General features: G+C 53.1%; 8 protein-coding genes across 8 annotated transcripts; 4 read left to right on the plus strand and 4 right to left on the minus strand.

The window, feature by feature from the left end:
• Positions 1–211: 211 nt before the first annotated feature.
• Positions 212–1,185, plus strand: BGZ61DRAFT_351848 (S-adenosyl-L-methionine-dependent methyltransferase; the record flags this gene model as incomplete). The annotated part of the gene is made up of 3 exons (XM_046240370.1): positions 212–559; positions 620–947; positions 1,016–1,185. The coding sequence occupies 3 exons, from the start codon at positions 212–214 to the stop codon at positions 1,183–1,185; spliced, it is 846 nt and encodes a 281-aa protein (XP_046104508.1).
• Positions 926–4,468, minus strand: BGZ61DRAFT_450736 (SNF2 superfamily RAD26-like protein). The gene has a single exon (XM_046245755.1). It carries the CDS (start codon positions 4,443–4,445, stop codon positions 1,377–1,379), a length of 3,069 nt encoding a protein of 1,022 aa, XP_046104509.1. The 5' UTR covers positions 4,446–4,468; the 3' UTR covers positions 926–1,376.
• Positions 4,469–4,579: 111 nt separating this feature from the next.
• Positions 4,580–6,853, minus strand: BGZ61DRAFT_450737 (heterokaryon incompatibility protein-domain-containing protein). Its single transcript, XM_046245756.1, has one exon. It carries the CDS (start codon positions 6,618–6,620, stop codon positions 4,743–4,745), a length of 1,878 nt encoding a protein of 625 aa, XP_046104510.1. The 5' UTR covers positions 6,621–6,853; the 3' UTR covers positions 4,580–4,742.
• Positions 6,854–8,531: 1,678 nt separating this feature from the next.
• BGZ61DRAFT_532005 (uncharacterized protein) lies at positions 8,532–8,853 on the minus strand (the record flags this gene model as incomplete). Its single annotated transcript, XM_046253810.1, has 2 exons — positions 8,532–8,604; positions 8,666–8,853. 2 exons carry the CDS (start codon positions 8,851–8,853, stop codon positions 8,532–8,534), a joined length of 261 nt encoding a protein of 86 aa, XP_046104511.1.
• A 1,314-nt stretch (positions 8,854–10,167) lies between these two features.
• Positions 10,168–10,981, plus strand: BGZ61DRAFT_351414 (GPI biosynthesis protein family Pig-F-domain-containing protein; the record flags this gene model as incomplete). Its single annotated transcript, XM_046240329.1, has 2 exons — positions 10,168–10,497; positions 10,565–10,981. 2 exons carry the CDS (start codon positions 10,168–10,170, stop codon positions 10,979–10,981), a joined length of 747 nt encoding a protein of 248 aa, XP_046104512.1.
• Positions 10,982–12,618: 1,637 nt separating this feature from the next.
• Positions 12,619–13,053, plus strand: BGZ61DRAFT_450745 (uncharacterized protein). Its single transcript, XM_046245757.1, has 2 exons — positions 12,619–12,641; positions 12,805–13,053. The coding sequence occupies exons 1-2, from the start codon at positions 12,625–12,627 to the stop codon at positions 12,992–12,994; spliced, it is 207 nt and encodes a 68-aa protein (XP_046104513.1). The 5' UTR covers positions 12,619–12,624; the 3' UTR covers positions 12,995–13,053.
• Positions 13,054–14,826: 1,773 nt separating this feature from the next.
• Positions 14,827–17,606, minus strand: BGZ61DRAFT_505859 (uncharacterized protein). The gene is made up of 4 exons (XM_046251848.1): positions 17,141–17,606; positions 16,969–17,092; positions 15,618–16,916; positions 14,827–15,561 (listed from the first exon to the last, which is right to left on the minus strand). The coding sequence occupies exons 1-4, from the start codon at positions 17,338–17,340 to the stop codon at positions 15,094–15,096; spliced, it is 2,091 nt and encodes a 696-aa protein (XP_046104514.1). The 5' UTR covers positions 17,341–17,606; the 3' UTR covers positions 14,827–15,093.
• Positions 17,607–18,032: 426 nt separating this feature from the next.
• BGZ61DRAFT_232284 (putative dCMP deaminase) lies at positions 18,033–19,847 on the plus strand. Its single transcript, XM_046238230.1, has 2 exons — positions 18,033–18,522; positions 18,588–19,847. Exons 1-2 carry the CDS (start codon positions 18,501–18,503, stop codon positions 19,736–19,738), a joined length of 1,173 nt encoding a protein of 390 aa, XP_046104515.1. The 5' UTR covers positions 18,033–18,500; the 3' UTR covers positions 19,739–19,847.
• The last annotated feature ends 2,884 nt before the right edge of the window (positions 19,848–22,731 follow it).

Genomic DNA, 22,731 nt, shown 5'->3' on the forward strand with positions numbered 1-22,731 from the left:
AAGACAAGATCAAGCGCGGGGCACTTATATAAATACCCGGCCGCAGTCGTCATTCTCTCCTTTACACACACACTTACACCAGCGTCTCGCCGACAGATCCGGGCACTCAGTTGACTCTCGGTCATATTTGCAGTTCTAGTTGAATACCGATCCGTAGCAATTCCCTCGGCAGTCTCGCAATCCAAAAAGCCACATCGGTTCGCCGACCAAGATGGTCTCCTTCGCCACGCTCCAGGACCTCGTGAACCACCTGATCGATCCATGGCTCTTCATGCGCATCACCCTCCGCTTCTGGCCCGGCACTGTCAGTCAGCTGCTCTCGAAATCCGATTACCGCACGCTCCTGTCCCCCTCGGAATTCGGCGACGTCTGGTTCGGCAATTTCTGGGCCTTCGTCGGTCCTCAGGTCAAAACCAGCGCTGAGCGGCGCGTCGTGCCCCTCCTCGAGGGTCGAGTTCGCGACGGTGAAGTTTGCAACGAAGTAGTCGGTGAGCCTATCGAGGGTATTGTCCTGGAGATTGGTGCCGGCACTGGTATGTGGGCAGATGTGTTTGCCAAAGTGGGCAAAAGCACAAGTGTCGTGATGGAAGATGTCGATGGAGGCGTGCGACGACGCAAGGGCGCTGGACTAAAGCGTGTGTACGGCATTGAACCGAATCCTCAGTCGGCAGCAATGTTGCGACAGCGAGTTCAAGATATCGGCCTCGATGGCATATACGAAGTCGTCCCCGTGGGCATCGAGGACCTCAACGATCCGACAGCGTGGGCAGGCCGCATCGAGCCTGGCAGCGTCGACTGTATCGTGACGATTTTGTGCCTGTGCAGCATCCCGGAGCCGGAGAAGAACATTCGCCTCCTGTACGATTGCCTCAAGAAGGGTGGTCGATGGTACGCCTACGAGCATGTGCAGGTTGAGCGTGGAGGCGTCCTTCTCTGGATGTATCAGTGTGAGTACAGTTGCTATCCATTTCGTCTTATCTCCGTCACCAGGAAGCTGATCAATTCGGTGAAACAGGGTTCACCAGCCTTGTCTGGTCGAATGTGATGGGCTCATGCCGGATCTGTCGAGCCACCGGCAAATCCCTAAGAAATGCTGGGCCTTGGGAGAAGATTGATCTAGCGCAGCCCCCAGACGAGCCGGCTTACCAGGTACTTCCTCACATTTTCGGAACGTTGACGAAGTGAACTTCGTGGTCCCGAAGGAGTCGACGAGAGCCAGTGCAAGTGTCAACTATCGTAACGCCATTCCACTACCGACTTACACGCTGGAGGGATGAGTTGCCATTCAAGCATCCTAAATGTAGCATGTTTTCGTTAACGTTTTACTTAAATCATGTCAAGTCCGGGGTATCATCCAGTAACGCCGCCGTGCTCCGTCAAAGCTCATCGTCATCGTCATCATCAGACAGGAAAATTGAAGCCCTCTTACTTGACCCTTCAATCTTAACCATCTTTTTGTCGTTGAACTCCTTGACATCCGCAGCTTTCATCTTCATAGACGATACGGTCTTCGTGTCCTCGACTTTGACCTTTTCTTCCTTGAAATATGATTCTTGTTTGAAGCCCTTCTCTTCGATCTCATCTTTGGCCGTAACTTCTACCTTGCCCTTGACATCCGCTTGGTCATCCTCCTTGACGAGAGCCTCACTGATCAGCTTCGCCTCTCTTCTGCTGTAAAATGCGTCCAAGCAGTTTCTCCTTGCCTCTTGTGTCCAATTCTCCACCACGAGCGCAAACTCCGTTGCGTTCACAAACCCAAACTCTCGCGCCATTTCACAGAACTGGCGGACCCTGACTCCGTCTGGGGGATTGTAGCTGCTGTGCAGTCTGTCTCCTCCCGCTGCTTCCTGACTGTTTGCAAAGAGAGCATTTTGTCCCTCAACGTCCCCTTCCGAGTAGGAGGTCATTGCCGCACGCCGTGAGAGCTGCTCTTCGACCTTTGAGGACCCCACAACCTCCGAATTGTCGTGAGTGTATTCAACACCCGCAGAGGTCAGAATAGCTTGGATGGCATCGCTTTTGGGGGGTTTGGTCTTTTTAGACTCCAACATCTGCTTTTGATTCTCAGCTGTCAATAGTGCCGCCAGCTGGCCCATTCCTCCATCCTCGCCGTTTCCTTCTTCTTGCTTTACCATCCCAACAGCCTCCTCATCGTTGGCAGCCGTCTCCATGTTGACATTCACAAGATTCACTCCAGCTTTTGCTTCAGCAATATTGGTCTTGTTGACGATGTCTTGGAGCAGACCGTTGTCATTGTGATAGGTAAAGATATTGCCGAGTCCGAAAATCTCACCCTTTCTGTCTGTGTCCTGCTGGACACCTTTGAAATATCGCCTTTCAGATGAAGCTGTGTAGCCAATGTTTGCTTGCTGTTGCTTGTAGATCTGACGGGCGTAGACAATTTCCTCCACGGTTCCCAATGAAATTAGTCGAAAGACTTCAACATCTCGGGTCTGGCCAATCCGGTATGCTCGGTCTTGTGCCTGCAGATCGTATGCAGGATTCCAATGTGGATCCATAATCACGACCTTATTTGCAGACGTGATATTGAGTCCAACGCCACCGGCTTTCGTCGAGATGAGGAAAACGAATTGCGTCGGGTCGGAGTTGAACGTATCAACAACTTCCTGACGTTGGTCGTAGCTCAGGGATCCATCCAGGTAACTCACTGTATAGCTCGTATTGGTGAAGAGGTGTTGGAGAATTCGGAGTAGTCGCACGCTGTGCGAGAAAACCAGCACCTTGTCTCCATTGCTGTGCCAGAATTTGAGGAGCCTCTTCAGAACTTTCCATTTACCACAGAACTCTGGATTGACCAGATTTTTGATTAGATCCCGGTTCTCGTAGAGTACCTTACATGTATCAGGCATACATGTCCGCAGTGTTTGGAGCTCTGAACTATGCTTGTCTTCCATATCGGTTGTCTGAGGTACCAGGAGAGTAAGGTGATTCGCCAGCTTCTGCAACACCATCATGCTAGGAAACACGGCGTTTTGCCATCTGTTCCCATTAGGAAGCAGGGCACCGCAGCACCATCCTCTTTTCTTTCCCTCGCAGCATGGTTCGGAAATAGAGCGAATGACCCCGACTTCATAACTGGCGAGGAAGTTCTCGTATGCATCACGTTGGAGATCAGTGAGCGGGCAAAAGACTACTCTGTCGACCTTCTTGGGCAATTGATGCGCGATGAGCGTCTTCATTCGTCGAAGAAAGTATTTGGGCAAGAGATTCTCGACAAGCTTTTTGGCTGTCTGCCTGGCAAGGCTCAACTGGGCACCTGTTGCGTCGTGGGACTGTCCAACTGTCAATGGCTTCGTAACAGTTTGCGACCACTCTGCGATGGTTCCGAAATGGCCGGGATTTGTCCAATCAAGCAGTGTCCAAAGCTCCTCGTACTTGTTTTGAATTGCTGTGCCTGTAAGCCCAATGCGGCAAAGAGCATTGATTTCGTTTAGAGCCTTTGTGGTTTCTGAGTATCGGTCTTTGAGACGGTGGCATTCGTCGGCAATGACGGCATCCCACTGAACCATGTTGACGGAGCTTCGACTGTTCTTGTAGGTATCATATGTGGTGATCATGATCTCTAACCGACCGGCTCGAGCTGTTCCAAGGACGTCGTCTTTGTTAGCGCCGTGGAAGACATCGACGTGCCACCAGCCCCATCGATTCAACTCGTTCTTCCAATTCATGATCAGGGATCCGGGGCAAACAACTAAGACTCTCGGGTACCATCGGCCAGTGCATTGGCGCACCTGTCTCATGCGCTTCGCATCTCGCTCATCGCCAGTCTTCCCAAAAGCCGCTGTCAGGAATGCAGCAACTTGCACTGTTTTCCCAAGACCCATGTCATCCCCCAAGATGCCGCCTTCCTGGTACACGAATTTCCGATGGAGGAACGCAACCCCGGCAACCTGGTAATCTCGCAGGTACTGCGCTATGGATGCTGGGATGAGGCCCGCTGATTGACGCAGTTCAATGTCCTTGTACGGTCTCGACGGTTTCACGCCGCTGGCTTCGTCGAATTTAGGGCGTTCCTCAAGCTCCTCAAGTCTGCCATTTTCTTCGAAGTGGATTCCAGAGTAGTCCGGGGGCAGCATGAGAGCGGCGTCATGATGAAGCTTCCTATTGACATCGAACTGGCGCTTCCTGTCCTGGAGATACTCTGGTATCCCGGCAAGCTCGAGGTCATCCTCGGCGTCGGCTTTGTCCTCCTTCCCTGCCTTCCGATCCTTCTTTGTTGTCGACTTTCGCTTCCCTCTGCGCTTTTTTGGCTTTACCGGCAGGTCGTCGTCATCATCTGTCCACTCGACTTTTTCGGAAAAGCCTTCGTCAAGCTTTCTCTTATGTGCACTTTTCTCGGCGACTGGTTCGGGATCCTCGCCAGATTCCGAAGCTGTAGGCTCATCATCGACAATTTCGATGACCTCCCTCGCTCCGCGTGCCATTTTCAGACGTTTGTGAAGGTGATGATGCAGTGGGGTTGGCAAGATCCTACGCGTGTGGACGCGCTCCTAGCACATGCAGTGAAGCGAAAGCACGTGATGCACGACTCGCATCTGCCTAAACATCTTTCAGTGTAGCCACTCCATTGGAAGATCACAAAGATGGTAAGTTAACCTCTCATTATTATGTAATTTAACGATGATCTGGGGTCGGGGAAATCTATAGGTGTCAATCAGATTGCGTAACTTAAGTAGTTTGGCTTTCCCAGCTCAGGTCATCAGCAGCATCCTATCTGTCTCTTATACAAGAATGACATCCTGTGGCAGAGACAATTCGACTTTCGGAAACTTCGCCAGCTCTCCCTCCATCAATCCGTGGAAGAATGATTCTCCAATGAGTACATATCTGTTTTCGCCAACAGGGCGAAGGACATAAAATACGCCTCCACCTCTAATCAACCAGATATCATCTGTCGTCTCCGCTTCTGATGGAACGAGACCAATGAGGCCGTTATTCGTCTGGGCAACTCGCCTCCGATTTATCCGCCCCACGATTCCTCGCTCATTCCTCCATTGACTTTGGGTTAACAGGACAAGGTCTGTCCCGGGGACTTGATCTGGATAATCTCCGTGTCCAGTGGGGTTCACCGTCCTGCGGTATGCGTCTGACATTTTTTCGCCCGTCACAAAGTATTCGCAGTCTGCATCAACAACTGTCATGGAAAATTCCGTCTTGTCCTTCAATTCTTGGGAATACATTGGGTCCCAGACTTGGCTTAGAGTACCAACACGAATTCCATTGAGCTGGAGAGCAGCATCATCTAAGAGAAGGAATTGCGGTGATGACGTTGACGGGAACATGCCTTTGCTAGCAGAGAAAATCGGCTGGCCTGTTCTTACATCTCGAGACAAGACCTTGCGAGGCAACGTTCTCCAGTCGGGCACCCAGGAAGGAAGGTCGGACGCAACACCAAACCTGCAAAGTTCCAGGATACCAAATGGCCATTCAGGGCTCTTCATGCAAGAGACTGCGACGCGTGTGAATATTTTTCTGACTGAGCTGCTGTAGTCGACGGGGATACTCTGAGCCAGTTCATGCTCTTCGAGAGCCATGCAAAGCGGAGCAAACACCTTGTCCAAAGGGTCGGTCGCTCTCAGGTCTCGGAATTTTAGAAGCATGGACATGATTGTAAATCTCTTGATTCCGTCGTTGATCTCGGACTCCGATGCGGCGCGCGCATAGCTCAGCTTGTGGCGTTGGATGACTTTCTCCACCTCCCAGATGGTGACATCGACGAAGAAAGCATTCCTGTTCGGTGCCTTCTCGTACCCGGCTCTCAGCGCTCGAAGAGCTTGTAAATAAGCTTGTAAAGAGGGGGTAAGCTTGCTCTTGTCCATCCAGCTGTTGCCGCACAAGAAGAATCCAAGACGCGGTGATGTGTATTCCTGAACCGTCCAAACACGCATCCAGTATGGGTTGGCAACAATTCTTGCAGCGTCTTTCATCTCCTGGAATCGTTCCTTGACATGTATTTTAAACGAAATCGGCCTTTTCTGGGAGCTTTCGCTTCTAGGTTCGTCGGGTTGACCGTGTACCCAGTCAGCCAGTTCATCCAGATACTTGAGGCCTCTGGCGCCAGCTTCCCCCAGCCAACTGATGACCAGGATCGATTTCTCGTAAATCTGTTTCATCATGGACACTTGGGCATTACGCTCCTCGACATCACTTTGGTTGATGCATATCGCATCAATCCACAGCGGTAGTGTCTCCTCCCCCTGAAGCAACTGTCGAAGATGGTGCAGGCTTGCCACCAAGTTTTTTGTTGCTGCAAATTCGTGCCGATCAACGTAGATAGTGCTCGTTTCCGTCGGGTCACCCCAGACATATGACAGTGCGGCATAATCGCCCTCAGCATCCTCGATCTTGCGGACTTCGGTGGTGAGGCGCAGGTCGGAGGACTGATCCCCAGCGTAAAGGATCACCATCCGGATCTCGTCCGAGGCCAGGCGGGTGTAAGGAAGTGGCCCTGGTAATTTCGGTCCTATATCTGCCCATGCTAATTCGTCCGGGAGGTCGTCACGGCAGACCAGGTCGTTGAATGGACGTTTGCGAACCGCAGTGGTGACCGCATCGCCCGAAACCTTAGCTGAGCCATGAGTACTGGCGGATGAGCCCATCGCACACGACACTTATTGAAGTACGGAGGCCATTATTTGTTAAGGAAGAGGACATCGATCAGAAGTGGCCACAGTAGTGAGGGAGACTCGATTAGGAAAACGCCGATCTCTTGGCGTGAACAAAAAAAAGATACCCCTGCACTTTTGGTCTTGTTACTCCTGTCCTCGATTTCCCATTCCTCGCCGTACCATGCTTTTGAGAGCTACGTAGGCTTTCATTTTAACGCACTGAGGCAAGGCAGTCAATGATCAAATTCCAGGATCAATCCGAGGGGTCGGTGTGAGTCAACGCTTTGGTCCGCTCAGGATTCGGGTTCCACATTAGAACCAACAGGTAGGCTGTACCAACCAACACACGAGGAGGTTTGACCAGTTTCCTCTGGGTTAGGCTCTTCAATTCTGCCAGGTGGTCATTGACATTAAAGGGAGGGAAACATCAAGTTTTAGCTCAAGCATATATGTTCGGTGCACCACTACCATGTAATCAATAGCAAAGCCAGATTCCAAAAATTAAGAGCGGCTTCGAGATCAGAGTAGGAATTAAAGCAGTCCTACAATCAGAACCCACAAAAACAGCGCCACCGACTAATGCAGAGGTATTCACCGTGGTTTCAAGCCTTGATTGCTACCCCCTCATACCTTGGGGCTGAGAAGGGACCATTGAGGCTTGTGCCTTGAAGGATCGAGCTGATACAACCATGAACTTAGGACGGCCGATGTCATTGGTACGCACATCAAGCCATGGACAGGGATTTGTTCCTTATTTCTTCGCTCCCAACCAACCAACAGAATTATTGCGCATATAATATAGCTTGATTCCCCAACATCCAAAAGGTTCGTCTGACAATTCTTATAATACTAAATCCGCTCTTGAACACGAATATAGCAAGGCAAGGACTTCAAGTTCAAATCAAACCACACGCCACCTCGCACTCAGGTCAACTCAAAGTAGGTTTCCTTTTTTGGCTTAGATGTAACCTCTGGCTAACACCGTGCTGCCAGACTCCCCCACCAAAGTGGTCGTTCAAATTTCGCATCAAGCCGTTCACCAAGGACTCCCCAACCACAGCCTACAATCTGCAGCCCACAAAGTCAAGAGCAAAGCTGGCTATTTCCCAATATTTCCTTGCCCTTCAAATTCGAGAAACAAATTTTGGTTCGGACATGTCGGGTCAATTTTCCGCATTCAATATTGTTGCAACGGCGTACATCACGGAGCGAGAGTTGGTAGCCAGGGACGGGTCCACCCACAAGGTAAACCTGGGTGTCGGCATCGGCCTGGTCATTGGCGCGATTGTGTTCACTCTTCTGACTATCTTGGTGGGTTGCATTTTTAGAAAAAGGGCACAGAAGGCTAGGTTGTCAGTAGAAGATGGCGAGCAGGGTGAAGAATTGGAAAACGTAAGGAGATGGCCCGGCGAACAATCGGCCAGACGGGCAAAAGTAGTCTACAACTAGTTCAGGTGAAGAAGGTTTGTTGAATTGATACCCCATGATTGATCCTGTCTAAATGCGGAGCCATCGTCCTTTCTGTGACGCAATCCTCCAGTCGAGAAGATTACCCCATCCCCCTGAGCTATATTTGCGAGGGTCCTTGCCATACGACGCAAAAAGTCAATCCAGATAACATCTTTGTCACAATTGGGAATAACGCAAAGAATATTAACAAAGGAATTATAATCTCTATATAGATTTATCATGGCCGTAGCCTCGATGCTATTGCATCATTCGCTACCAATATACCTCAACGCCTTTCAATGCTATATACAAGTGACTATGTGCATCATCACCACTGGGCATGCCAATGAAGTGTATGGCCATGCAGTCGATGACCTCCATCCATAGTCGGTGTTTATGAGTCTCGCTCGATCGGAATTGAACCGGAAGACTTTCGTGTACGGTGCTCGTCGCTTACAGGTTACCGTCGAAAAGCAGAGGGCAGATGGCGGGCCAGCCGAGGGCGACACCCATGAAGGGGAAGAAGCTGTTGGGACTACCGTTAGCCACTGATGCAGTGTAAATGTGAACTCAATTGGAAGACTTACACAACGGCCTGGCTACCAACGCGCTTGACCATCTTGGCGTAGTCGGGGCTGGCAGGCTTCTGAGTGATGGAAATGCGCTCAAAGGGGTGAGACTCCATAGATCGTCCAACAGTTCGCATGGCACCGAGGAGTGAGAACTGGCGGCGCGAGGCAGCGCGGGTGATGATGCGGGCGGCGAAGGCAGACATGATGATGAGTGGTGTGGTTGGTTTTTGGGGTGTAAGTGGTGATTTGTCGTGAAGACTTTGAATTTTAGAGATGAGTCGATTGAATTATAGTGTGCCGATGAAACCCAGAGACGAATCGAATTGAGTGGTGTTTATGGTTGAGAGTGGAGAGTTGTAGTGGTTGTTTGAATGCTGTGATTGCGATGGTGAGGGAGGAGATGAACCGACGAGGGGAAGATGACAGAGGCTCTTATACAGATGTGACATTGCCGATCTGTTTGTCCCGTGGCCAGGGATTGCGAATTTGCACCGGAAGCCCAACCTGGCGGCTTCTTCCAGCGTCTGTCGAGCCGGAAATGTCCATAATGGGCAGATTCCATGCTCTGTCGAGAGTATCATACCACCTCCTGGATGCCCGAGCCAGTGGCAGCCAATGAGGAAGGCGGATTTGCCAACTGTCAGCACCGTGTCTCCACCGTGCGTTCACCGTGGCCCGGAGGTGGATGGGTCGATTTCGAGGGCGCGGTCCCCGGCCGTGGTGCCATTCTGCTCCGTTCGGCGGGGACCGGCGGGCCTCATCATTGGCCAACGGCGCTCGACTGACAGCGGCCCTGGCCAGATCAAAGGCGGCCAATCAGGGAGCAATCCTGTTTCTCCCGGCCGCTGGAGAGGTCCCAGTTTCAGCGCGTTGCGGGCCTTGCGGCCACTGCGGCATAGGGCCATCGGCTGATGGCATGTTGGCTGATGGTGGGTGACCTCTCGGCCGGCGACGACGAACAGCAAAACACACGCCGGCATTGGCAAACGCCATCATCAGAAGATGGCTGCGGGTTCTGGACCCGATTTGACATCGACCTTACCCCAAGATGCCTGTTCCAAACTCGTCCCAGCCGTGTCCCTTGCCGTTGCATGACTGGGTCATCAGATTGCATGAGATCCGATGCTCGACAAGGTCTTGTCGCTGTCTCCCGAAGGCCAGGGTTTCCGATCCGTCATCGGTTCATCTGTCGCTCGTTTGTATACCCATCGGCTGGTCTGTGACACACTGACACCCAACCAATATTTCCCCAGACAATCAAAATTCCCGGCTGGCTTTCTGGTCTGACTAGTGCGGGCCGTGGCATCGTCCGGAGCCGACCTCTCGGGCCATCGGCTTATCGTTATCGACATGTGACCATCCATCAGCGTGACCACATGTTGAGCCAGCGAGCTTCCAGCTAGCTGTCAATTGGCCCCAGAGCGCATCCGGCGAGATTTCTTTGGAAGAACCGCGACGAGCAGCACGATCTATCCCGCCATCGACGACATCGCTGCCCGCCCGTCGACCCCGTCACCATGTCGACGACCTTGACAAAGGGCGCCTCCGCCCAGCCGCCCGCCCCCAAGGCCGCCGTCCCCGTGGTTCCGCTCCTCAACAGCCCGATCGCCGTCCCTGCCTCCATCGCGCACCCGTTACTACTCGCAGGCCTGTTCGCCTGGCGATTCGAGGCCCTGGTGGCCGACCCCGTGTCCACGCTGCAAACGGCCTTGCCCGTCGTCGCGGTCATCCAGGCGACCTATGCGACGCTATGTCTCCCAGCCGCGGGGTCTTCGGGCGCAAAGGCGTCTAAGAAGCCGCGTCTTGGGGAGAAGAAAAAGACGTTTGCGGCACCAAACCACATTGCTGTAAGCACCCAACGAACTCTCAATTGCCCAATGGCATATCAATAGCTAACTGGTGATCCGCATGCAGAACGCAGTTATTTCCCTCCTCCTCGTCGCGATGTTAACGCCCGCCCTCCACGTCCTCTTCGTTCTCTTTGGCGCTCCGTTCCTTACTCATATCGCCCACACCTTTCTCTGCTGCGCGCACTTCGCCGTCCTCGCCATATTCCCCATCTTCTACGTCCGCGGCTCCGACCCCGTAGCGCTGCAGGCCGTGCTAGGAGCCTCGGCTCCGTTGGACCAGACGTTTGGTGGTTTGGCAGGCGCCACCATCGGTGCGTGGCTGGGCGCCGTACCCATCCCGCTCGACTGGGACCGCGAGTGGCAGAAGTGGCCCGTCACCATCGTGGTCGGCGCCTATTTGGGGTATATCGTCGGGTCCAAGGTTCTGGGCACCGCCTTCTACGGCAAGCGATGGGCGACCTCTGGGCCCAAGGAGGAATAGAGGTGTTCTACAATGGACTGGGCAAAAATTATTTCCGACGGGTCCGGTGGCTGGAGTTGGACCTTTGTCTGTATGCTTAACAATGATACCCGCGTGTAATCATGTCTGTACGCGGACACGCGAGCTCTAGCCAAAAAACAAAACCGCAAACAAAACTGATTGATTCCTGCTGCGTGGTGTCGCCGACACACTTGAATGCTTGGCCCTCCACTTCTCAGTGCCGAAAGAGCCGTCCTTTGCTACCACAGACCGCCTTGGCACTGACGCGGCCCTCAAGTTGTCCACCAAATTCATGTTTGAGTGGTTGCGGCCAAGACCACAAGACCTGGCGGACGCACTACGTACATAGCCCCAAGCATCGCGGTCGAAATCCGCGGGCCCGAGTACAAGGATAGCAAGATGTCGACAGTCTCTGTAGACCCGCTAGACAGGATAATTTACTTCCAACCAAGACGTTTCCTGACTACCTTTCCTTCTGAGCAGGAATTTTTGCCATGGTTCCACTGCTTGGAGCGAATCTGAAACTCTGTTAGGCCGGCTCGGGTCTTTCCTTCGGAAAACCCGGCATCGTAGGAGCCGTAAATTACGACAGAGGACGTCAGGGAATTAAAGTAAAGGTTGGGAGAATCTTGCTTGCGAGGTAGCTTAGGCGCCAGGGAGACAGAGCATAAACCCTGGTGACACCAGCCACAATCTACGCAATGAATGAGGCTGTCTTTGCGCTGATCATGGATCCATCGTCGAAGAATAGAACACCCATGGACGAACCCATCCATCCACATCAAGATTGCCGTCTGATCCTCACGGCTTCGTTCTTGGCGCTCGTCTGTCAATCAATGACGGGGTGCTGCTGCGCCAGGTGTGGCTCAGCAGCCGAGTATCACTGTGCGTTTGCACCTCGAGCGGGGCCATGCGTATTTCCTCTTTCCCAGTCCCTCTTTCCAAGCGAGCAATCGTCACAAATTGTGGCGTCAGCTCCACTCCTCGCCACAACCCGCTCGGCCATGACGTAGAGTACCAACCCATGACATATGCAGCCTCTGTCGCAAGCGCCGCCAAGAGTCCCGGCGCCAGCGAACCTGTTGCTGCAATCGGCCGGACCCATTGGCATCTACCAGGCATTTCCCGTGCTTCGTCGAGTACCGGGCTGCCCCTCCAACCAAGAAGGCGAAAGCAGGACAGCTGAGCTCCGCAATGCCCTTGCACCTGGGGCAAACAGAGGTCCCGTGTGGCTTGCCCTGCGGTCCACCCCTCCTCGCCGCTCCTCGCCGCTCCGTGTATTCCAAGTCGATGACGCAGTGCCCAGGCTCATGCGTGTGGCAGGGCTGGGCAGTCCCAGTCTGACCAGGAGGGGACCTTTGGACCAAGCGGGTTGCTGATGCCCTGGAACGGGACAGCTTGGGAGCTTGTGTTGGGGAAGGATGGTGTGTGTGATGCGGTGATGTGGGTGACTGGCTGACAGAAGATCCGATGCCACCGTATAAAAGTCTTATTGTTTCCCTCAGTCCACAAACTTATCTTTTTTCATCAATCCTACATCCTCTTCAGACTCATCTCTCAAGACCCCGTTTTTACATCAACCGCTTCTACTACACAACACCAAGCTTCTCTTTCCGAGCAGACTCGTTCCCCAAACCGCCAACATGCCTTTCACCACCAGGTAAGCAAGCTTGCCCTCTTCCTCGCTGGGCTGGTGACCATGGAATCCCGGATGTTCCGTGGGTTGGTGTTATTGCACTGTGACGACGCAACTTACACTGTTTCACTCGCACTCGCCGCCCAGTCCCGACACCACAGAATGCTAACCGGATCGTCCTCAACAGCGACATTTGCAAGATCATCCTTGCCGTCATCCTCCCTCCCGTGGGTGTCTTCCTCGAGCGTGGCTGCGGTGCCGACTTCTTCATCAACATCTTGCTCACCATTCTGGGTAAGTCATGTTTCCTCCTCCGATCACCCTCCCGAATGGTCCGGGTCCGGGCTACCCATCACTCCGGATATCCGCGACATTGAACCAAAGGTCCAAAGTTTACTGACACTCGTGCGATAGGCTACATTCCCGGCATCATCCACGCTTTGTACATCATCTTGAAGTATTAAGCAACAACATGCGTGGGCCCACGCTGGCCGGCATGAGCAAGCCACCCAAGACTCCACTCGCCAACACCAGCTGTCAACGCTCGACCGCCACAGCCAACCAAAGTCCCATGCAGGTCTGCGCGCATCGCGCGCATCACAAGGCCAAGCCACCGCACTTGCCGAGTATCCCGGCGATGCGTCGGCAGTCAAGGGCACCAATTTCCCTTTTGTTTTAGCATGACCATGCCCTCGACCTTGGCGACGACTCCCAGTGGACCCCGGGATCCCGAGGCTAGATGGATGACTGATACCTTGACGACCTAAGGAATGCTTTCCGCTTTTTTTTCTACTTTCTTTTGTTAGCATCATTGGAGGCGTGTGTTGGATCGGCTTTTGAAGGCAAACGTCGCGCTGGACTGTTTAGTAATTATCTCGATACCCGTCAATCCAACATTATACCATACCATAACTTTATCTCGGAAAATATCTCGGTGTTGCTTTTCTCTTCCTTGCTTGACCATCAGACAATGAGAAGCGGCCTTTTGAAAGCTGCCATTTCAGTCACTCGTTGAGGTGCCTCGGCACATACGGAGGGGCTGGGGTTTGGACGTTGCCCAAACCCAACCATATTATTGGCGAAGCATTCATAGCAATTCAGGCGGTAAGGTGATATAGCGTTATCTGCCAAATAGGCTAGACGAAATATGGTTCAGCAAGCACGTTTATTCCCATGCCATTTTCCCTGCAATTTCCGCGCTGATTCTTGTGGTCTTGGACGAGAGTGCCGACATGGCAAATGTCCCAATCTCCATATTGGGACATATTATTGATTGCCCGTATGCTGTGGCGGTGCTAGAGGAAGTGGAGACGCAACCCCGGCACCAGTCCCGTTCGCATAACTGCCGTGTCAGGTTGCTTCGGAGCCAGCGATAAGGCAATGGCCTAGCTCCTGGAGGTTGGTTGGATTGGATTTGGATTAGGAATGAATATGTGGGATTTCCATTGCGCCGTCCTCCAGTCCGAGGTATAGAATTTATAATAGTACAGTTTGACGAGTTAACTTGGTCATGGTGCATCCAACAGCACAGCTCGGAGTGTACCTGGGTCACATCCCCATACACGTTAACAAAAAGGCAGCCAAGTAAAACGAAGACCAATGTAATAATAGCATTTATATTTGCACATGGTCGTAAGCCATTTTACCTGAGCCTCAGCTGAATTATTGTGTACTTTGCCCATATGGAAGAACGTGTTCAATGGCTTAATATGTCGGTCTCAATTGCCATATTTTATTAGTTCTTTTGTTCAATTACAGGAACAGAATCTCAAGGCATGCTTTGAATTCAGGCCTCTATATTCAAGTATGTATAGTTTAAAATTTGCCCTGCATAAGGCAGTCTTCAAGATTCCCAAGAGAAAATATCCTTTAACCAGAATGTGCAAGTGCCTACATCTGTCGATCACGAGAGCATTATGGTCCTATAGGGTAGCATAATCACGAGGAATCTGGGACTGCCGCACTACCACACACTGTCACAGTGCATGCCGTAAATGTCATGGGGAATCATTAACTGAAGAAAATAAGCTCGGCAGATTTTTAGCTATAATTTTATCGTTATGTGATTCCAAGACCATCGCCGGATTGTATTTGCCGTCGACGATTCTCTATACGAGTGTTGTAAGCCTCACACATTTACCGCGCTTAGATTTTGATAGCTACAGCAGTTTTAAGTCACGGTGCGGAGTGTAGGTAACATCGCATATCTCAACGTCTATAAGTGCAAATGGGACATTATTACGGAGACCAGATACAACCCAGAGAAATAAGCATTGCATTGGGCCCAAGAACACCACTCCAATCAATACTCTAACAGACAACCGCATAAGTCCTTCCAAACACCATATATAAACACGTATAGTAAACGACCCCACGAACGCCGGATCTATCCAATCCCAGTAGACCCGCAAAGCCTTACATCTCTAAACCTATCAACCCAGCTCTCAACCCCATATCCAGGAACTCTCGTGTCTTGTTAGATCAGCTCTCCCTCCCCTTCTTCAGCTAATTCATCTTCTTCATCCCAGTCAACCTCTCCCGCCATCTCCTCTGCCCTTCTCTGCACCTCAGCAAGGCCCGATAGCTCCAACACATAGTCCTTCTCTTGCAAGGCTTGCTTGACAAAGCCCCAACCGTTCTTCCGAAAGGCATCGATAATCTTCGGGCTACACGCGCTGCAGCTGTCGTAAGACTGTCCTCGAATGACAATGTTCTGGAATGTCGACACATAGCCTCGAACCTGATGTGGGACCAGTCCCAGAGCGTGATCCGGGGGATCTCTCTCGGGAATCACTCCCGAGGTCGGTTGCGGGGCGGGTGCGTCTTTGCCCAGTGGATGCTGTAACAAGCTCGTCAAGAGCTCAACCAGAAGCGCCGAGGCAATGGCTGCAACTCCTGGCCTAGTGACGGTACATTGTTGATCAAGGGTCTGATCCTTCATTGACTATAAGTCGAGTTAGCAGCGGTGGTGGCAAAATTGACAGTGACGGAATGACTCACATCTGCGGGGGCAACGACATCGTTGCAAAAGTAGCAGCCAAGTGACATCTTCCCATCTTCCTTACTTTCACTCCCGTGGCGCATGACGACATACGAGTCGAAACCCAGTGCAGCGTTCATTACAATCTTGCCACCAGCTTTCCCCATTACTGTTGGGAGCCAGCGAGACTCTCGCGAATCCATAAGCAAGAAAATGGCATCATGCTCGTTGATGAGAGCCTCGAGTTTCTCATAATCCGCACGCGTCTTGGATTCGTCCGTGAAGGGGTGGCCGAGCATAGGAACGGACAAGGCATGACCCTCACTTTCCACTCCAGGATAGATCTGCTTGAGCGCCTCGGCAGCTCGGGGTGCCTTTTGCTTACCGCCATCAAGACAGTCGTTGAACTCAAACAGCGGTTGTCTGACAGGGTTCGAGTAGGAAACTCTGCCATAGTCGACAAATGTAATCTTCCGGACACCCCATCCCATCAAGTTTCTCGAAACGTAACTCCCCAGAGTCCCAGCTCCTAGAAGCAGACACTTTGTGTTCTTGATCTTGTCCAAATCCAGGTTCGGTGCGATTCTCCACTTCATGAGTTTCAAGTTCAAATCGACCGAGCTGTCGGCCAGTTTGGTGGGATCCATATATTCGCCCAGATTTACCTGCTGAGCCTGAAGCTTGCCATTCCTCGATCTTTCCCACCCGGTAATCTTGGGCATCTCGGCAATGTCCATGTCCTGTACTGTATCCATTTGGATAGGGAGGACCACGCTTCTTGCCTCATGCCTCCGAGCCCAGGTATCTCGGTAGCACAGAACCTTGACCTTCGTTAAGCGGAACCGTTGTCGAATGAGTACCAAGAAATTCCGCAGGGGCCACCCCGGTCCCTCGGGATAAGTGGAAGGGTCGACGAACGCGACGTACTGATCCTCCTCAGGGATTTGGTTGAAGAATCCCTCTTCAAATTCTCGTAGCGAGCCAACCTCCCACCGGAAAGGTAGGGTTTGGGAAACCTCGGCGTCTTCAATGTTATCTGGGTCTTGTCCCCGTACCTTCTTTGCAAGAAAGAAGCCATGCTCGCGGGAATCCTTCTCATATCTCCATGTTCCCACTCTGTCGACAAGCGCGGTGCTCTCGTCGGGGGAGAAGCGTTCGGCTGGACCTGATCGTTTCCACGCCGGATCGGAGTGGAGGGCTGGGAAGGCAAACCAGTATGTGAACTTGTACTTCTTGAGGTCGGCATACGAAAGGATCACAAAGGATGAGAGCAGCGAAGGGACGGAGTACATGCTACCATCCTTGATCGCATCCCAGATCTAAGGGAGTCAGCGGCGTACCAAACGATCGCGGTTGGGGATATCCAAGTACCTGACGACCTGCAGTCTTTATCATGGCAGCCTTGTCCATATTCTTGAAATCTTCCAGCGTGTTCACATTTCTAATAATACCTTCGGCCCTGATAGTCCCAAGAGGTGGACTGGGCTCATTAGTTCTGCAATCGTCAATGAGAGGAATGCGCAAAACGACAAGGGGGGCATACTTATTGCTCGTCAACGCGTTTCCCAGAATCTGCATGCGACAACTAGCCTCGGGAGTCTCTATGCGAGGTTCATAGAGGCCGAGAACACCACGGGCGGAGTCGTCGAGCTTGTCGTAGTCGAGCTTGGATCCAAAGAGCGCCGAGTAGAAGGGCAGCTCTATCTCGGATGTAAAGGTCGCAAACTGCAGAGGCGCGGCCATCTTGGTCGGGGTCTCGCCGGTCGGGCGCAGATGTCGATATCGCGACGAGGGCACGGGCGCAAGTGGACGCGGGGAGGGGTCGGAAACACGAGGGCACGACGGGGTCGCTTCGGCGGTTCAAGAATGAGGATGCGAGGTGAGAACAAGATGCATAAGGCGAGAGGAGAGCGCAAGGAGGGCAGTTGATGAGGCTACAGGAACAGTGACGGCTGACAAAGAGTGACTGTCATTTGACGAAGGTCATACATCACAAGGTAGGCGCGGATGATGTAGTGTCGGCGAGCAGGTGCCGCCCCGCCGCGGGGTACGTAGACCACCAGGCAGCCAACCCTGCCCCACCAAACGGACCAAAGGCGGAAGACGGAACCGAATATAGGTAGGAGTAGCGGCGAAGAAGGGCACGAGGACCCTTTGACTACAAATTCAACAAAGAAATAAATCACATTTGCGCCTATGGGTCCTTGAGTAACATAGAGGACTCGGTCATTGTATCTTTTAGTGCAGAGTGCTGTCCAACACAGCTCCCGAGGTTACTGTTCTACAGGATGCCGCTAAGCATTCGTCCAGTAAGGTAGGTATCCTTACATCGGGACACTTGGCTGTGATACAGACCCAAGTATGTTGAAAAGGGGTCGTCTTGATAATCAGGTAAACATGTCGGACTATCTTACTCTGAAATTTACCGGGGTCTTATTTGTTTTATTTTCCCACCCATGGATAATCAAAGCGGTGATAGCTCGTCAGTCTAGATACCATCTCTGAACCACGATGGGTCCTCACTACCAGCAACAAAGCTTCTTAGACAGGCCACAAAGGCGGGGAGAAGCTCGATGATTTCGGATGCGGCTGCAAGGTATTTGATTTGCGGTCCCGATTTTTTGGGTTCGTAAGATCGATCCGGCCGTGACCTGGTCGACGTAAGACGGCCGCTTTGTAGACGGCCTACAGTTCCTCCTGCACTTATCCGGCTGCGCTTCCAGAATCCACGGCCGGAAACGCAACCCCACACGTGCAGACGACGACTAAGAACGCGCTTGTCGCTGAGTCGCGTCTCAAAGCGAACGACCTCGCCAAAATCTAGCCAAGATTTACGGCTAAACCAAACATCTCTTCATTTTCCCCTAACCAGCCTCAGAGAACTGCCCGTGCCTATCGTCACAATGCTCATCGGAATCTGCGGTGGTACGTCGTAAGACCTCATCTATTCGCAATTTGCACACACCGCTCACATCTCATTCCACCGATAGGCATCTGCTCCGGCAAAAAGACTGTGGCTCAATATCTGGTCGAGCATCACGGCTTCCGGCATCTCTACTTGCAATCTCCTCCTCCGTCGCTAGGAGACTCGGAGTCTGAGTCGGCCGCTTCTGAGACCGACAAGCAGCCAAAAACGCCATCTGGTCCGGAACTTTTCTCTGGCGCCTCAATCACGACCGGCCTCACCACCAAGAATGACACCAAATCATCATCTGAGACTACACTCGCCCTGCGAGCTCAACCTCACACCTTCTCCACCCCTGAAGAACTTCTCGACTTCGTGACAAAACGTTGGCGAAGCCGCTTCGTGACCACCGACATCCCCACTGAGGCTGCCCTTGATGTCTTCGTCCGACGCCCATTCTTCCTCCTCCTGTCGGTCGATGCCCCACTGACCGTCCGCTGGCATCGCTACCAAGAGCGTGCTATGCAGGTTGGCAAGCCCGAGATGAGTCTCGAGGAATTTGTCGCCCGGAGCGATACACATTTGTACGATCCTCACACGGGCTTGTCACAGCTCATCTCGAGGGCGGCCGTGAGACTGCTCAACACATCGACGTCTCTAGCGCATCTCTACGCTACCCTAGGGAAGCTGGACATCCCTAACCCCGATCGCCTCCGCCCTAGCTGGGATAACTACTTTATGGCACTGGCATCCCTGGCCGCGCACCGCTCCAATTGCATGAAGCGCAGGGTTGGATGCGTCCTTGTGGGGAGGGAGCGCAGGGTTATCAGCACGGGATATAATGGAACACCAAGGGGACTGCAGAATTGCGCTGAGGGAGGGTGCCCAAGATGCAACGAGGGTAACAGCTCGGGTGTCGGACTATCGACTTGTCTGTGCATCCACGCCGAAGAGAACGCCCTCCTCGAGGCTGGGCGAGAGAGGATCCGGGAGGGTTCAGTTCTGTACTGCGACACGTGTCCGTGTCTGACATGCAGTATCAAAATCTGTCAAGTCGGGATTAGTGAGGTTGTTTACGCTCACGGCTACAGCATGGACAGGGAGACAGCACAGGTGTTTAGGGAGGCCGGCGTGAGATTGAGACAGTTCATACCAGTGAGTGTGCTCCCTTCCCTAACCTACACTACGATCGGATCTTATTTAGCCCCTGAAGCCCGGGTACTGACTCAGATCTAGCCGCCCAACGGACTCGTTCATCTCGAGAATATGGAACTTTATTGATCAGACATGTGCCACTTTGTGTGCGGGGAAGTCTGAGAAGTGAATCCGGGCCGCCGAGCATGTGGCTTTGAAATAGTGGGCGCCATAGGGGTCAGGGATGGCATTTTGTAAAATCAATATGAACCCTGATTATCTGATATCGCAGCCCCCGGCAAGGAAGGCATACCATTCATTACTTCACCCTTCGACTACGGGGGCTTTTCTCATCTCCACCGCTCAATAGATTTGTTGTCCATACGTAGAGAGCGGAGCTTGGTTCTGGACTCCAAACCCGAGTCTGACTATCTACAAACATTGGTCGAGTCCATCCAATGAAGACTCCGAATGGCCAAGCCGCTGTACATAGTCTTACCTCCGTGATGCAAGCGCCCATGCGATGCGGGCTGAGTATGTGATATGACCCGCTTGGGTGCGTTTGAGTGCCAGCGTGGCCAACATATGGTGGCCGGCAGATGCCCACGATGATTCGAGTGTAGGGTAACCAAGCCCTCGCCATGTCCACTTGGCCGCAGTTCTGGTCAGACGAGTATCAACCCACCATGCGTCATGTTTCTTTCTTTCGGAGAGCGGCGCGCTTGCGTGCATCCAGCTCGTACGGCCAAATGTAACGGGGCGCATGATGGCGCCTAACAATCTATTGTGGAGGCGTAGTTTTCGGCAGGAGTTGTGAAAAGGAGATCCTGGACAACTCCCGCAAACGAACTCAACACGAGGACTAACAACATCAATGTCTCCCGAGAAAAAGACCTCATGAAAGGGGTCAGGGGAATACTCCTGGAGAACTCTGAACAGACCGCTCGTACGTACAACCCCTTCTAATATTAATACCGTAGGGGTCCATTTCACTGAGCCGCAAAACTTGTGCGGTGTGCTTCAGCAGCCGTGTTAGCTGCAGTGGGCGTCCCATAAAATATGCAACCAGTCAGGCGGTCAACGAGTTCGCTTGTGCAAGGAGGGAGGCCCGGTCGCGCCCGTACATGTACATGCGCCTACGTTAGTGCAAGTCATCGCATGTGCTGATTGTGCTCCCTGACGAGCGGGGAGATTGTGCATTGGACGCTGTTATATTTAGGTGTCAGCGATTTGATCCGTGTAAGTCGTCATCTTCGGACACCATCGACAGAGCACGGGGCAAGACACCAAGATGCGGCGGCAGAACCCAAATGCCGGAGACATCAGCTATTGGTGGCCTGTCGTCCGAAAGACTTGCTGGGGAATCCCATCTTTGGGAGCGATAACTTTGATTTGGACAAAGATGGGCTACGAGGGTAGTGTGAGCGTGGTTCGGATCTGGCGGGGCTACCCCCGGACTCTTCCAGAAGAAGCGAGATGACATGGGCCGGCGAGCATAAAGAGGCATAATCAAATGCCAAATTACCACCGCCAGCTAGTTCGAATAACAGTGGAGTGAAAAGGGGATAATGTATTGTTTGTTTTGATCAAGAGGATTCGCTGCGCGTCATTGCACCCGGCGCATTGTGATGGAGATGGATGATGGATGAGTGATATGGGAGGGGGGATGGATGGGGTTAATGGGGATGCTGATGCCCGATGATGAGTTGGCCAGTGGCGGAGGAGAGGGGCAATCAATTGCTGTACGAAGCACAAGCAAGGGATCGGGGTCGATGTTACGACCAAGTTTAAGTCTGACTGGAGCTGAACAATGCCCGGGATGAGGGGATGAGGCAATGGCGATCATGACGCTGATAAGAAGAATCCTGTGGGTAGCGAACAGGTGGGAATCGTGAGAATCAAGAATGCCGAGACAGGGCCTCTTGCACTGCCAGGCCGCAGTCGCCAGTTGCTTGTCGCCTGTGATCCGGCTAGCGGCTCGAGCGTCTATTCTTTCACGACCACGCGAGAAGCTGCAGGCATCGTGACGAGAGAGCGATGTCTCGTGTCATCCTAGCCCATCCCATCTCGTCCCAATGCCATGCCATGCCATGTCATGGCTGATCGGTCGCAAGCCAGGGCCGGCGCCAGACGACGTGGAACCCTCGTCACTCTCCACCTCTTGCTGGGAGTTGCGACGTTCGCTTCCGAGGCCTTTCCTCCAAAGACTCCCATCCGACCTCCCCTAGCGACACTGACACGTCCCCAGCGCTCTTACACCCCATCTGGCACTCCACAGGGCGCATCTCAGCGCCTGTGCCCAGGGGTCCTCCCGTCCTGAGCCCTGACCAGCTTCCCAGCTTGCCAGCCTCTAGTGATTCCAACGACCTCTTCCAAGGGGTCTTCCAGGGGACTCCCAGGAGTCTGGCTGAGAGGTATGGGGTGAGAGAATGGCATCGGAGGGAGATGCGACTTGCTTGGGTGCGAGTTTCTGGTGCGTTTCGGGCTCAGGCTGTTATCTGGTCCTCGTGCTTGTTTTCGTACCTGAGAGGAAGTCGGTATAAGCATGTAACTTTGCACAAATGGCGCGAACAGCGGCAGCGACCTGGCCGAGAACGTGCGACCTGCGCGGGCTTGGTTGTTTGTTTGGCCGCCGACTGTCGTAGGTCGCAACGGTGGCGGCAAGTAGGTAGGCGAAGACTCACACAGCGGGGGAATGCAATGTCTGTCTCGATGGAACGGGACCATGGCGCCAAGAGTGGAAGGCGTGTGCGGGCCACAGCGGGGCCACGGGGGACCAGCCGCGGCGCCATGGCCCAACAGGGGGGCCCCAACAGCCCCCAGGAGGGGGCAGGAGCGCAGAGGGGGCCGGAAGGACCCAGCGCCCACCCCCCTGTCCAAACAGACGCGCTCTGGACGTGTCACGCTAGACCATATACGGGAACCGTGTAAACAAATGCGTCACCTCTTGGGCGCGCACAATGGCAGGCGCGCACCAATTTGCACTCCCAAGCACCCCCCGTGGCTTCTCCTGGGCCTGTCTCCCGCGTCCCGTGTCCCGTGGCCCGGTGCTCTCCACCGTCCCTGCCCTGTCTCGTCCGTCCACCCGCACCTGC

This window comes from Ilyonectria robusta, assembly GCF_021365365.1.
Source record: "Ilyonectria robusta strain PMI_751 chromosome Unknown BGZ61scaffold_9, whole genome shotgun sequence".
Lineage (NCBI taxonomy): Eukaryota > Fungi > Ascomycota > Sordariomycetes > Hypocreales > Nectriaceae > Ilyonectria > Ilyonectria robusta.